This window comes from Oncorhynchus mykiss, chromosome 19 (genome assembly GCF_057628025.1).
Source record: "Oncorhynchus mykiss isolate SJ-2025 chromosome 19, ASM5762802v1, whole genome shotgun sequence".
Taxonomy (NCBI): domain Eukaryota; kingdom Metazoa; phylum Chordata; class Actinopteri; order Salmoniformes; family Salmonidae; genus Oncorhynchus; species Oncorhynchus mykiss.
The window spans coordinates 17,051,733-17,066,411 of record NC_143040.1 but is presented as its reverse complement, the minus strand read 5'-3'; the positions used below and the strand labels follow the sequence as shown (position 1 = coordinate 17,066,411).

General features: G+C 44.0%; 1 protein-coding gene across 3 annotated transcripts in view; it reads right to left on the bottom strand.

Annotated features, from left to right (window-relative positions):
- LOC110497334 (calcium uniporter protein, mitochondrial) overlaps nt 1-14,679 on the bottom strand; it is a 26,460-nt gene extending 11,781 nt beyond the window's left edge. Inside the window, exon 1 of one of the 3 annotated variants that reach the window (XM_090210291.1) lies at nt 14,275-14,679. In XM_090210291.1, coding sequence (XP_090066417.1) covers nt 14,275-14,385 — 111 coding nt within the window. In that variant the 5' untranslated portion in view covers nt 14,386-14,679. The remainder of the gene's footprint in view (nt 1-14,274) is intronic. The other 2 variants (XM_090210290.1, XM_090210292.1) reach the window with 2 other exon arrangements.

Here is a 14,679-nt window from a genome sequence, read left to right as displayed (position 1 = left end):
CAAGCAACATACCAACCTATCAGAAGCAATGGTTGAGCAATTGCATTTGGCTTAAACCTATCAAATCCTATCTACAGGAGTGTCTAAGGACTAGGGGCTTGGTGTTTGAGTTGGAATTCAGCACCAACAGACCAATAGTGTGGCCAGTCTGTGTCCACCTCACACCCACCCAGCTCTGACAAATCATTTAGAAGAGTGTCTAGGTGGTACAGTACGAGGGGCTATGGGGCGATCTGTACTGGAATTTAGCACCAACCAATGGCGTGGCCAGTCTGGGTCCACCCAACTGACTGACCAGAAGAGGAGGAGTTATCCTTTTGGGTGCAGCTGGACACGGCCCAGGAAACAAAGACTATCTGGCAGCAGGTAGCCTAGCGGTTAGAGCGTTGCTGGTTCTAGGGCTAAAGCCATTTAGTCGACTGGCCGATTGTTTGGTCGATAGTAGAGCAGTAACAACAAAAACATGACTGGCGCCTGTCTGACTGATCCATTGTGGAGCCCGTGGGGAAGGCAGTCCATCACTAAGACTAAGACTAATTCTAGATGGTAATATTAACAACAATTGTGCAACACAAATAAAAATGATATAATTTAATAACAAATGCGCTTTCTCCCCGTTAGACAGCGGTTGCTGTTCACGGTTCACTGTTTAATTGCCGCCTTTTCCTAGACCATGTTGCTATGTGCATAATAGAAAAGGTTGTCTCAAATTGTGAGCACAAATGTGTTCACTTCTCTGTTAGTGAGCATTTCTCCTTTTCCAAGATAATCCATCCACCTGACAGGTGTGGCACATCAAGAAGCTGATCAAGCAGCACCTTGTGCGGGGATAATGTGCAGTTTTGTCACAACACAATGCCACAGATGTCTCAAGTCGAGGTTCAGCACAGCAGCAATTGGCATGCTGACTGCAGGAATGTCTACTAGAGTCGTTGCCAGATAATTGAATGTTAATTTCTCTACCATAAGCCACCTCCAATGTCATTTTAGAGAATTTGGCAGTACGTCCAACTGGCCTCACAACCGCAGACTACGTGTGATTGTTTTATTGTATATTGTTTTAACCTTTATTTAACTAGGACAGTCAGTTAAGAAAAAAATCTTATTTACAATGACAGCCTACCCCTGCCAAACACGGATGATGCTGGGCCAATAGGCCTCTTGCACTGAGATGCAGTACCTTACACCGCTGTGCCACTCGGGAGCCTCATGTGTAAGGCGTCGTGTGGGCGAGTGGTTTGCTGATGTCAACGTAGTGAATAGAGTGCCCCATGGTGGCGATGGGGTTATGGTATGGGCAGGGATAAGCAATTTGAACGCAGAGATAAGGCCCATTGTCGTCCCATTCATCCGCCGCCATCACCTCATGTTTCAGCAGGATAATACACGGCCCGCAAGGATCTGTACACAATTCTTGAAAGCTGAAAATGTCCCAGTTCTTCCATGGCCAGCATACTCACCAGACATGTCACCCATTGAGCATGTTTGGGATGGTCTGGATCGACCGCGTGTTTCAGTTCCCACCAATATCAAGTAGAGGTCGACCGATTAACCGCCATGGCCGATTAATTAGGGCCGGTTTCAAGTTCTCATAACAAATCAGTAATCGGCATTTGCATTCCACGAGGAAACTGCATGGCAGGCCAAGCTGGTTCAAATCCCTGAGCCGACTACGTGAAGCCGACTACGTGAAGCCGACTACGTGAAGCCGACTACGTGAAGCATTGGTCGATCTGCCCTTGAGCAAGGCACTTAACCCTAGTTGCTCCAGGGTCGCCATCATGAGTGGCTGATCCCCTGGCCGTGACCCCACTCTAGAGGGTGTCTCATGGGAAGTTGGATATGCAAAAAAAAAACATTTCAATTTCATTACACTGTACAGGTTAGACATTTGCACGTGTGAAACAGGACAAATACAAGCACCCCCTACTTGACCTTCTGAATGGTTCCCATGTAATAAACAGTTCTAGGGGCCAGGGATGAAAAACAGAGGGATGGAGAAACCAAATTACCGGCTGCTGTCATGAGCTCAGGCTGCACTGTACCATGAAAGTGATTTGAGTCAAGGCATTTATCTTCTCGCTTTCCTTTCCACAACATTCTCTTAGAGAGAAAAAGAGGGAGGGTGAGCGAAAGAGAGTGGGAGAGAGAGAGGGGGGGAGGGGGCAACAATTGGAAAATGCAGCTGTGAGAACATGGAGAGAGAAGGAGAGTGGGCAACGATTGGAAAGACAGCTGAGTGAGAACATGGAGAGAGAAGGAGAGAGAGAGAGAGAGAGAGAGAGAGCGAGGAGAGAGAGCGAGGAGAGAGAGCGAGGAGAGAGAGCGAGGAGAGAGAGCAAGAGAGAGAGAGAGAGAGAGAGAGAGAGAGAGAGCAAGGAGAGAGAGAGAGAGAGGAGAGAGAGAGAGAGAGAGAGAGAGAGGGGAGAGAGAGAGAGAGAGAGAGCGAGGAGAGAGAGAGCGAGAGCAGAAAGACTAAAAGAAAGAAAAAGGGAAAGGCAGCATGCAGAGCGAGGCGGATGTAACAGTCAAGCAGGTTGGATGAGTATAGGACGTCCTCCCCATGACAGCTCTCCAAGCGAGTGCTCTGCATACTTCAGAGGACATGGTGATAAAGCAGAAATGATAGAGAGCTGGAACTTGAAGAGTTTTTATTCCTCTTTACAGGGAGGTTACTGTTAAGACAACAGACTGCAGTAGCTAAGGGTCAGCTGCTGTATTCAAGTCCTAGTTGAAATGCAGAGTAGATCAACAATATATTAAGCGTGTGTCAGGAATAGAAGTGGGTAAGTGACTAGTAGATAACTGGCAGGTAGCTAGGCCTAGATAAGTGGGTTTCATAACAACTCACCCTTTCTTACCAAAACCACACAAACATATTCATCAGCAATCACGAGCCGGCTACCACCCGGTTACTCAACCCTGCACCTTAGAGGCTGCTGCCCTATATACAGAGACATGGAATCACTGGCCACTTTAATAATGTTTACATACTGCGTTACTCCTCTCATATGTAAATATAGTATTCTATTCTACTGTATTTAGTTTATGCCACTCCAACATTGCTCGTCCTGATATTTATATATTTCTTAATTGCATACTTTAACTTTTAGATTTGTGTATTGTTAGATACTACTGTACTGTTGGAACTAGGAACTAGGAACACAAGCATTTCGCTACACCCGTAATAACATCTGCTAAATGTGTGTATGTGACCAATAAACTTGATTTGATTTTGGAAAGTGTCACTGTCAATTGCTACCCAAAGGAGATTGAAAAACTGAAGAGAATCCACCTTTTCATTTTTCACAAATAGATATTCTTTCAGGAGATTCCTCTTAAAACATGGAACTGCACATTGGATGGCCAGTGGCCTGCCTCTAACAATGACAGTTACAGGCGGGAAATGACAAGCACTTTTCTGGCTTGTCAGCTTCCTTCCTTGAGTTATTCGAGGTACATTCAGACTGTCAGTCAGTTGGTAGCATGGCATATGAGAGCATAAAATAACCATTGTAGAACAGTGTGCATACTTGTCGCATAACCTTGCCTGCGTTCCAAGATCTTCAATAAAACATTTTAGATTCATTCCAAAATGTATATGCAAATTAAACTAGTTATCACGCTTGGCAGAAAAAGGTTCCATTCTAATAGAGCAGCTGAACCAGCTATGTCCTTTTAACTCCTTAGTTATAGGCCTAAACAACGATAGCAGGTTGACCACACAAACCCGCTAACCTGCATAGCAGTGGAGGCTGCTGAGCGGAGGACGGCTCATAGTAATGGCTGGAATGGATTCAATGGAATGGTATCAAGCACACGTTTGATACCATTCCAGGCATTATTATGAGCCGTCCTCCCCTCAGCAGCCTCCACTGCTGCGTAGTGATAACTATGGCAGTCCAAGTCTACTACACAAAGTCAAAAGTGAGAGCTGAGAGACAAAAGGTGTCTACAAAACAGGAACAATTTACTCTGATTTGAAAAGACCCCAGGCTCTCAGAGTATCTAGGATCAGCACTCATAAGATCACATGGACAGGGGGAACCTGATCCTAGATCAGCACTCCTATGACTGTGATGCTTTATGAATACAGGGCCCTGGGCTACTTGACATTTCAAAGAGCATTCATTTAACTGATCTGTTCTCATCAGTAGCATTTACGGAGTGTCAATCCGATTCTATTCCTTGATTTTTGGCCAATCATTGAGCTGACTCATTACTCCTCACCCTTCATCATGGATTCAGATTCACCAATACAAATCTGGAATATCTGGAATTGATTAGGAGCAGGGTGACAGCTAGCCATGGTCATTGAGAATGTGTGTCAGTGCACCTCCCGTCAGAGATACATTCCCTACTGACATCAGTGTTTCATTAATAGATAGGTAATCATAGTTTTTAAAAAAAGGGGCAATCTGCAGTTGCTATTTTCATTTTTGGACTTATACGTTAACGATATGTAACTATTTATTCTTGAAGAATATAACTTAAATTCCCCATGAGTTTAGTTCAACTGTTGTACCCCCATCAGAACCCATCGGACTGAGTTTAGGAAACCCTGCAGATATGTTAGTGAGAGGAAGCCCAGTGAACAGCAGTGGGAGAAGATGGAATGAGATGGATCTGGGCCGACATTCTGATCATTTACTCAACGATGAAACATTTGATCTGAATATAGTTCTGTTCCCAAAAATATAATCTGTTATGAACAGAGTGGACTATGTTTTGTAGACTTTACCCTTTGCCAGTTTCAAAAAATGACGTTGTTTAGAAGCGCAAAGGTGAATTGAGTTATTGCGCACGCGCACCTCACAGAGTAGGTGTTCAAATGGAAATATGCAAATCCATGCTAGAACGCACCAATAGGATCTCACTAGCTCGTGCTTGGCTCTGCCCACCTCCTTGCTTGTTCTACCCACCACTATGGCTCATTTGTTCCCATTTGAAATGACAGGCTGTGGTCTATCGTTGGTACAGCGCTCCGGACAGCTCCAGCCCAAGTCAAGCACTGCATGTTCATATTAATTCTTACCCAAACAGGGTGCTCCTTAAGATAGTGGTTACTGTGACACTGGCTGACTGACAGGAGTGAGGGAGCAGATTTAGCCACAGAGCGCCAGCCAGCCAGCCAGCCAGCCGGACAGCAATCTGACACTGAGGCAATAAGACATTCTTCTCTGTTGGGTGACAGTTTAGACAACTTTTCAAGAGAGTGTTTGTGAACTTCTATAACACAGGGTGATCTTGCAAGCTAGCCACCTATAGCTAGCAAGTTAGCAAACCAAATGTATAGCTGGAGCTCTGAGCTGGAGAAAATAGTTAGATAGTTCACTTCTAGTTAAGATATTTAGCAGGCAAACATTAGTAGTGAATCACCTATCTTGTGCTGCTCAACAGTGAATTGTCACGGTTGTTCCCTGTGCCATTTGTAAACATACAATAGAAATGTTTTTAATTGGCGGTATTGAAAAGCATACCGTCGGTACTTTAAAATAACCCCAATACACGGTATGCCGTCCAAGACTACTTGACATTCCCTGAAAATAGTATGTTTATGTCACTACTGTTGTAATTCCTCTTTGTTGTAGGCTAACTATATCTGATCAAATCTTTAACACCAGTGTATCATTCTGAAGGTTAGAATATGGACAGGCAAAACCCATTTTACAGTCTTTGAATTTTAATTCCCTGAGGTAAAGAGCTTCAAAACGGCAGAAACTCCAATTGGAGGAGAATGCATCTCAATAGTTCCTCAACTGAGCCTCTACTGGATACCACAGGACTGAAATCCTATGGAAACGGAGCCTCTACTGGATACCACAGGACTGACATCCTATGGAAACTGAGCCTCTACTGGATACCACAGGACTGAAATCCTATGGAAACTGAGCCTCTACTGGATACCACAGGACTGAAATCCTATGGAAACTGAGCCTCTACTGGATACCACAGGACTGAAATCATATGGAAGCTGAGCCTCTACTGGATACCACAGGACTGAAATCCTATGGAAACTGAGCCTCTACTGGATACCACAGGACTGAAATCCTATGGAAACTGAGCCTCTACTGGATACCACAGGACTGAAATCATATGGAAGCTGAGCCTCTACTGGATACCACAGGACTGAAATCCTATGGAAACTGAGCCTCTACTGGATACCACAGGACTGAAATCCTATGGAAACTGAGCCTCTACTGGATACCACAGGACTGAAATCCTATGGAAACTGAGCCTCTACTGGATACCACAGGACTGAAATCCTATGGAAACTGAGCCTCTACTGGATATCACAGGACTGAAATCATATGGAAGCTGAGCCTCTACTGGATACCACAGGACTGAAATCCTATGGAAACTGAGCCTCTACTGGATACCACAGGACTGAAATCCTATGGAAACTGAGCCTCTACTGGACACCACAGGACTGAAATCCTATGGAAACTGAGCCTCTACTGGATACCACAGGACTGAAATCCCATGGAAACTGGCAACAAATAGCCTCTCGGGGGATATCACCACTCAGTTTTTCTGTCACAACCCATTTATGAAATAGTAGGTATTAATGTCCATTTAGTATTTAAACATTAGGATCCCCATCAGCTGCTGCCAAGGTTCCAAACAGGATTAAACAGTTACAACACATAATTACATCATTACTCTAATACTACAAATCTACAATATAATATCCACAATACTACAATATTACAGTGTGTGTGTGTGTCTTCACAGTGCACTTTGTGCTTTTTAAAACCGATTTTACTGCTTGCTTGAGTTACTTGATGTGGAAGAGAGTTCCATGTAGTCATGGCTCTATGTAATACTGTGCGGTTCCCAGAGTCTATTATATTCTGGACTTGGTGACTGTGAAGAGACCCCTGGTGGCATGTCTTGTGGGGTATGTATGGGTGTCTGAGCTGTGTTTTAGCTGTTTGAACAGACAGTTCGGTGTGTTCAACACGTCAATTCCTCTCACAAAGACGAGTAGTGATGCAGTCACAGAGAATGGTATTGACACAGAATGGGAGCACAGTAGACACATAAACCTCTCTGCCTGAGTGACGTCCCACCATCCATCTTCTGCTAGGCTGAGTCCCAACTGTTGGGCTCTGGTCAAAAGTAGTGTACTAAAGCACCGCGGATCCAGACAGGGTTGTCCACTCTCCCCCTTGCTGTTTGCTTTGGCAATCGAGCCTCTCACCATTGTACTACGCTCTAATGATGCCATTCAAGGTATAATCAGGACGGGCTTAGAGCAGAACGTTTTGATATATGCTGACAACCTCCTTTTGTTCATCTTCAACCCTGATACCTTATTGCCACGTGCCTTATCTGTTCTTAAAACGTTTGGATCAATCTCAGGGTACAAGCTGAATCTAGGCAAGAGTGAGCTTTTTCCTGTAAATAAGGCTGCTTTAAAGTGCTCTTTTACAAGTATTCAGTTTAGGATTGTCCGGGATCAATTCACCTACTTGGGAGTTAGTGACAAGGAAATATTCAAATTTGTTTCAGGAAAACTTTGTTGCTCTAGCAGACAGTTTGAAACAATCTTTTACTTTTTGGAATTTGCTACCTCTCTCTTATTGGAAGGATAAATGTCACTAAAATGAATGTGTTGCCCACATTTTTTTTATTTTATTTCAAATGTTTACCCATTTTTATTCCAAAATCTTTTTTTAATTCACTGGATCAAACATTCATGTATTTTATTTTGGATGGAAAGGTAACACGGATTGGTAGAAAGTCCCAGTGTCCCTAGGCAAAAGGTGTGTCAACCCAATTGTAAAGCAGTCTCTTGAAATTTGGAATTAGTTCCGTTTTGCCTTTAGCCTCCGAGGCTTTTCTCTATCAGGCCCAATCAATCAGAACATTTTATTTCCTCCAACTTTGAATGATGGGGCTTTTGCCATCTGGCACTCACTAGGCCTCTCCTCGCTAGCCCAATTATTCTTTGATGATACATTGGCCTCTTTTGCTCAGCTACAGGAAAAGTTCAACCTCCCCCAATCCCACTTTTTCCACTTTCTCCAGACTAGGAACTTTGTCAGAGCTAACACACCTGAATTTCCCCATAGGCCCGCGAATACAGCTATAGAGAGCATTTTTGAGCTGAACAAGCTTACTAGGGGCGCAATTTCAGATGTATATGCAATCATTAATGACTTACAGAACCCCTATTTGGTGTCTTTAAAGACTTGATGGGAAAAGGATTTGGGGGAGGAACTTGGGGAAGACATCTGGGAATCTGTGCTGCACAGGGTGCAGTCGTCCTCTTTTAGCACTAGACACAGCCTCATTCAATTCAAGGTGGCTCACCGTATCCACTGGTCCGGGGCCAAACTTGGAAGAATATTCTCTGATTTTGATCCTACCGGTGTCAGATGTAAAATGGAACCAGCTACACTGTTGAGTACATGTTTTGGGGCTAAACTGTCAGGTTTCTGGGAATTCATATTTAAATGTTTCTCTGATAAATATGACACTGTTATAGATCCGTCTCCCCTTACAGCCCTTTTTGGAGTACTGCCCATAGGTACCCCCCTATCAAGAATCCAGTGGGAACGTGGGAACCCCAAACTGTTTTATGAGGCTTGGGCTCCATTCCGGTCTTACTTTAAACAGTCCATCCTCTGACGGCATTCCAATTAATACTAAAATAAGTCTGTATTTGACTCCCCTGTGACTTAAAGGCTGGATGAGCCTTTCTTTGTAGTTTTTTTTTGGGGTGGGGGGGGGGGGGGGGGGGGCATTAAGGTGAAGATGATGTGCTTATTGATTGACCTGCGGATGCCTTGTTCATCTTGCCCGGTCAGAGACTAAAATGTGAGCTTGTTTTGCCCTGTTTTTTTTTTGTTGTTTTTTAAAATTTTGTTCACGCTTACATACAATTATTATTCATTTTTTATTTTAAAGCATTGTAAACTTTATTTGTGGATGGTCGGTCTGTGGCCATGACTGTCTGTGAGTGGTTGCATTTCTCCACCCCCATCCCTTGACTGTTTACAGGAACAATGGTGTTTGCTCTGTCCCAGTACTACAGATTGCCCTTTAACCTTTGTAGCCTTCTGCCCGGTGTGTTTAACTTGTCTAAAGTACAGTATCTTTAAAAAGGTTAAAAAAAAATGTAAGAAAAATCATATTTTTTCTAGTTGAGTATATTATTAATATTGTTTTGTGTTGTCTTGTGTGTAAAACTGAATAAACAGTCAAAAAAGAGAAAAAAGTGCACTAAATAGGTAATAGGGTGCCATTTGGGACACATCCCTACTCCCTACCTATAATAAAGGAGTGTGGTGCGGTCCGATGGGGGAAGGGAATACTAATGAAGAGTCTCTAAACGGACACACCGCATTCATTACATCGATTCCCTGGGCATTGTAAAATCCAGGGTGCGATGAATCAAGTCTAGACTAATAGTTTGTATTTGGCCTCGGACTACAATGGATATTTTTGTTACTAGGAGGATGGTTTAAAAGGTTCAATGGCCTAAGATCTGCAAGGCATTTAAAGGCCTACGTGATTGAAGCTAGTTGTCACGTCCTGACCTTAGTTCCTTTTTATGTCTCTGTTTTAGGTTGGTTAGGGTGTGAGTTGGGGTGGGCATTCTATGTTTTTGTTCTATGTTTTGTATTTCTGCTTTTGGCCTGGTATGGTTCCCAATCAGAGGGAGCTGTCAATCGTGGTCTCTGATTGAGAACCATACTTAGGTAGCCTGTGTTCCCACTATGATTTGTGGGTAGTTGTTTTCCGTCTTTGTGTGTCTGCACCAGACGGAACTGTTTCGTTTGTTTCCGCTTTGTTGTTGTTTTTGTTCTAGTGTTCAGTTTCTTCATTACATTTACCATGAACACGTACCACGCTGCATCTTGGTCTACTCCTTTTTCCACCAACCACAATCGTTACACTAGTGGTGCAGACCTGAGCAAAACAATGATGGTTACACAAATGGAATAGCAGGATGGACACTTGACTAGGAGGCTGTATAGAACTGAAGAAAGCAATGTTGGTTACATTGAGTGTGGAATAAGGCTGGATACTACAACTAATGGGTTCTGACAAGTCTGCTCTAGCTGGAGGTGAATTAGTGACAGTGAGCTGGCTAGTTCTTGCTCTGCAGCTGCCCACTCATGGGGGGTTGGGGGGGGGTCTCACTCACTCTCACAATACAGATTAATAGGAACATCCATCATTACCATCCTCATAGTTTGTTGTTGTGTGGGCCAACAGTTAAGCAGCGAGTGAAATTACAACTCCATTCTCCTGGCTTTTTGGAGAATATTATTTGGCAACCCACATTTCCCATGAAATCAGGATAAATCCCCAATAGGCTCTGGTTATAAAGCAGGAATATGGGAGTGCAGTGGTAGCAATATGCAGCCATAAACCTTTAAAATGACAGTCCACTATACAACAGCCGATTTTATCCAATTGAGATCTGACAAAGGAGTTACTATATCTTCAGGCCTCAGGCAAATGCCATGCAAAAGGCAGCATGGATGGCTAGAATAACAATGGATGGATAGAGTGGTTGAGTGGTTTAGATACCATGGTGCTCTGGCTCCCCAGTCTCCCAATTACTGTCATACTGGAGTGAAATATGACCCGTGTTGCTAAAGCCACCACACATTGTTGCAGTGTGGGGTGTGCTGAGAGAGAGACCTCTTTGTGCCAGATTACCTGCAGTATATGGAACCTCCTGCCACGCCCATAACAACATTGCTAACGCTCTTTCTTAACTATTTCATTGTTGTCCTCATTCATTTCTTTCTGTATTGTCCTGTTCATTGTTATTACTCATTGAGTATTATTATTTTTCCTATTATTATTATTATCATCATCATCTATCTGCGTCATCATTGATTTAATAGCCACAGATAGAAAGACACACACACAGAGAGAGAGAGAGAGAGAGAGAGAGAGAGAGAGAGAGAGAGAGAGAGAGAGAGAGAGAGAGAGAGAGAGAGAGAGAGAGAGAGAGAGAGAGAGAGAGAGAGAGAGAGAGAGAGAGAGAGAGAGAGAGAGAGAGAGAGAGAGCAGAGAGAGAGAGAGAGAGAGAAGAGAGAGAGAGAGGGAGGAGAGCAGAGAGAGAGCGAGAGAGAGAGGAGAGCAGAGAGAGAGAGAGAGAGAGAGGAGAGCAGAGAGAGAGAGAGAGAGAGAGGAGAGCAGAGAGGGAGAGAGAGGAGAGCAGAGAGAGAGAGAGAGGAGAGCAGAGAGAGAGAGAGGAGAGCAGAGAGAGAGAGGAGAGCAGAGTAGAACCAAGCTCCTAGCTTCCTGCTGTTAATGTTTGGCTTATACCCCCTGGACATGTCTAAGGGCATATTGAAGGACATATACGGCCCATTTCCATATACCCCGTTACTCCTCAACTCAGCATTTTTCATGTTAGCTTATCTGGGTCGAACCAAAGTGCTCTTGTTTCACAAAGGCAGATAAAGATGGGAAGTGGCACTGACAGTCTGGAATCATGCAAGCTACAATGACTAATACATCCAGTTAAAAATATCCCCAGGGGTTTTCATTTCCAAACACGACATCCTTTAACTGCAGTCTGCGGTAGCTAATAACGCACTTCTGGATTTTAAACTCTTTTAATGCTCAGCACTCTAAGGTGAGGAGTCTGGCCTGTTCCATATTAAATCAAGAAAGATCGCATCAGGGGTCCTATTCAGTTGGTGGATATGTTTTGAAAAGGAGACCAGGGGATAAGCTACTACCCATATTGTCCATTGAGAAGACAATGTATGAATGAATGAGTGACATTTTATTTTCGTGTCAAATCACCAGTTGGCAACCCATCCCTTACGGGATTAATTGACACATAAACATTAAAATCATTCACTGTGATAATTCCAATCGGTGTTCGGTGCAGCGCGCACCGCATAAAGAGGGGAAAATAAATCAATACATATTAGTAAATAAGCTTATCCAAGCATTAATTACACAAACGGTTCCCTGCTGAACACGACCCTGACAAACAGATAGATGGGCAGCCAGTCAGATCTAGTGATTGGACGACTGACTCCTGTAATTCCCTCCAATCACGGCTCTAGATGGATAAAAGCCTCTCAATTACACACTGACTCATCAGACAAGAGGGCCTGTCAGGAGCAGATAAACAGTGTGTGTGCATCTGTCAGTGTCTGGTGGTGGGGGGGGGGGGGGGGGTAACGGATGTGAAAAGGCTAGCTAGTTAGCAGTGGTGCGCGCTAAATAGCGTTTCAATCGGTGACGTCACTTGCTCTGAGACCTTGAAGTAGTAGTTCCCCTTGCTCTGCAAGGGCCACGGCTTTTGTGGAGCGATGTTTAACGATGCTGTTGTTGATGTGTGCAGAGGGTCCCTGGTTCGCGCCCGGGTATGGGCGAGGGGACGGTATAAAGTTATACTGTTACACTTTAAGGACCTTCCCCCTCCAGAAGCCGGGCTGCGTTCATAAGAGTATCAATCTACCCAGATGTTCTGTGGTGATAGTCATTGATGTGTGACTATGAAAAGTCAACTCCCCCTTCCATTCTGATTGACAGTGATGTGTGGTGCTGTGTAGAAAATGTGGGTTAATTGTACACTGAGTATACCCTCACATTAGGAACACCTTCCTAAAATAGAGTAACACCACCCCCACCTTTTGTCCTCAGAACAGCTTCAATTCGTCGGGGCATTGACTCTACAAGGTGTTGAAAACATTCCACAGGGATGCTGGCCCATGACTCCAATGCTTCCTTCCCACAGTTGTGTAAAGTTGGCTGGATGTCCTTTGGGTGGTGGACCATTCTTGAGACAAAGAAGAAACTGCTCAGCGTGAAAAACCCAGCAGCGTTGCAGTTCTTGACACCTACTACCATACCCCATTCCAAGGCACTTAAATATTTTGCCTTGCCCATTCACCCTCTGAATGGCAGACATTCTCAATTGTCTCAAGGCTTAAAAAAAATCCTTATTTAACCTGACTCCTCCCCTTCGTCAACACTGATTGAAGTGGATTTAACAAGCGACATCAATAAGGGATCATAGCTTGTCACCTGGATTCACCTGGTCAGTCTGTGTCATGGAATATTTTGTACACTTAGTTTATTCACCATATGTGATGACGTTGCACAAATGTAATTCCCCACAGAATGACCGAAGTGAAGTGCAGGGTCAGAGAGAGACAGAGATACAGCACAGCAGCAGTAGTAAGGTATGGGTGGTACAGGGACACGTCTACTGGGATCAAAGCACACTAAATGACCCCTCAGGCCCCGGGCCAAGACATCCTATCCTATTGGAAGGCTGGCTGCACCTTCCTTAACAACACTCTTGTGCTTTGCTGACTGGTGTCTGCCAGACGGCCATCATTCTAATGAAACATTAAGGAGGCCAGACATCACACACACACACACACACACACACACACACACACAATGTTTATATTAATCTGACAAACGGGTGAGGTTTCACATAATTCACATTGCATTCTTCATTAACTTGGAGAAGAACCTCATTAGTGTCCTCATTAGCCCTTGGGGACTAGGTATTATTATTCATTGTCATGCCAACACTCTGGGTGACATGGTGTTGATATTCTAGTTGGGAAATCACTGAGCTCTTACAGTAACTTATTAATTATGCATGGGATAGGTGACACTTTAGTGCAGTCATCTGAAGCTAATGAGAACAAGAGGGGAAAAGGAGGACAAAGAGACAGAGAGAGAGAATCATTCAATTCAAGGAAGGGTGTGTGTGTGTGTGTGATCCCCAACCGGTCTTCTGCATTCAGTTTCACTACATTATATGACTATATTCAGAGAGAGGAAAGCTATTTAGTCCTCATTTAACAACATGTCAAGACGTGATGGAATGAAAGGGAAAACCCTCTCTTGATTCAATGCATTGCTGATTGAAATGCATCACTGTGTTCTCTAGACTGCCTATATCTTTTTCACGGTAGGCCTATTGATTAGTTCAAGGATCTGTAATTCTGTTACAATCTAGTGTACTTCAAAGTAGTGCAGTTTAAGATGGAAACGAAGACTAAAATCTTTGAAACAGCGACGTGCATGACACCCTCGCTCAACAATCTCACTGTTTGACAGTTCATTAGAACTCTACCGGTTTCCCAAACCAACAGAGCATGTACAGTGCAGGCCTACAATAACAGACTACTGTGCAAAACTTGTGAAGACACAACACCCTAGTTTGGATGTCTACATAACGACGCGACGGTCCCATCTATAAAGTCTTGCTACAGTGTAGCACTCTCCTTTCACTACTCCCACACAGTAGTTTCAGTTTACCGTATGCAGTAATTTCACCGGAGATCGGGTTGTTTTGAGTGCGTAGCGGAACGGTTTAGTACATCCGACAACTCCAGCCCGGAGTTTGGCGACCATTCGCAACGAAGCCATCGTCGTTAAATTAGTCCATGCGTTCTGGCATACTGAGCAGTAGAACACTTGTAGAAAACCTGCCTAGTAGCAGGATCTTCGTATCGTATTCCAGTCAACAACGGACTGTTTTGCGTGTAAACAGACTGAGGGCGGGTGAGATAAGAGATAGGGTCTGAGCACAGCCCGAGAGAGAGCAGCGTACCGTTTCCTCCGTGTGCAGCAGTCAGTGGTGAGAAGCAGAGCGCGCCCGCGTGACAGACTTTATTCTCTTCCCTTTGGTGGATGTCACAATAGTAGAGGTCGGGTATGAAT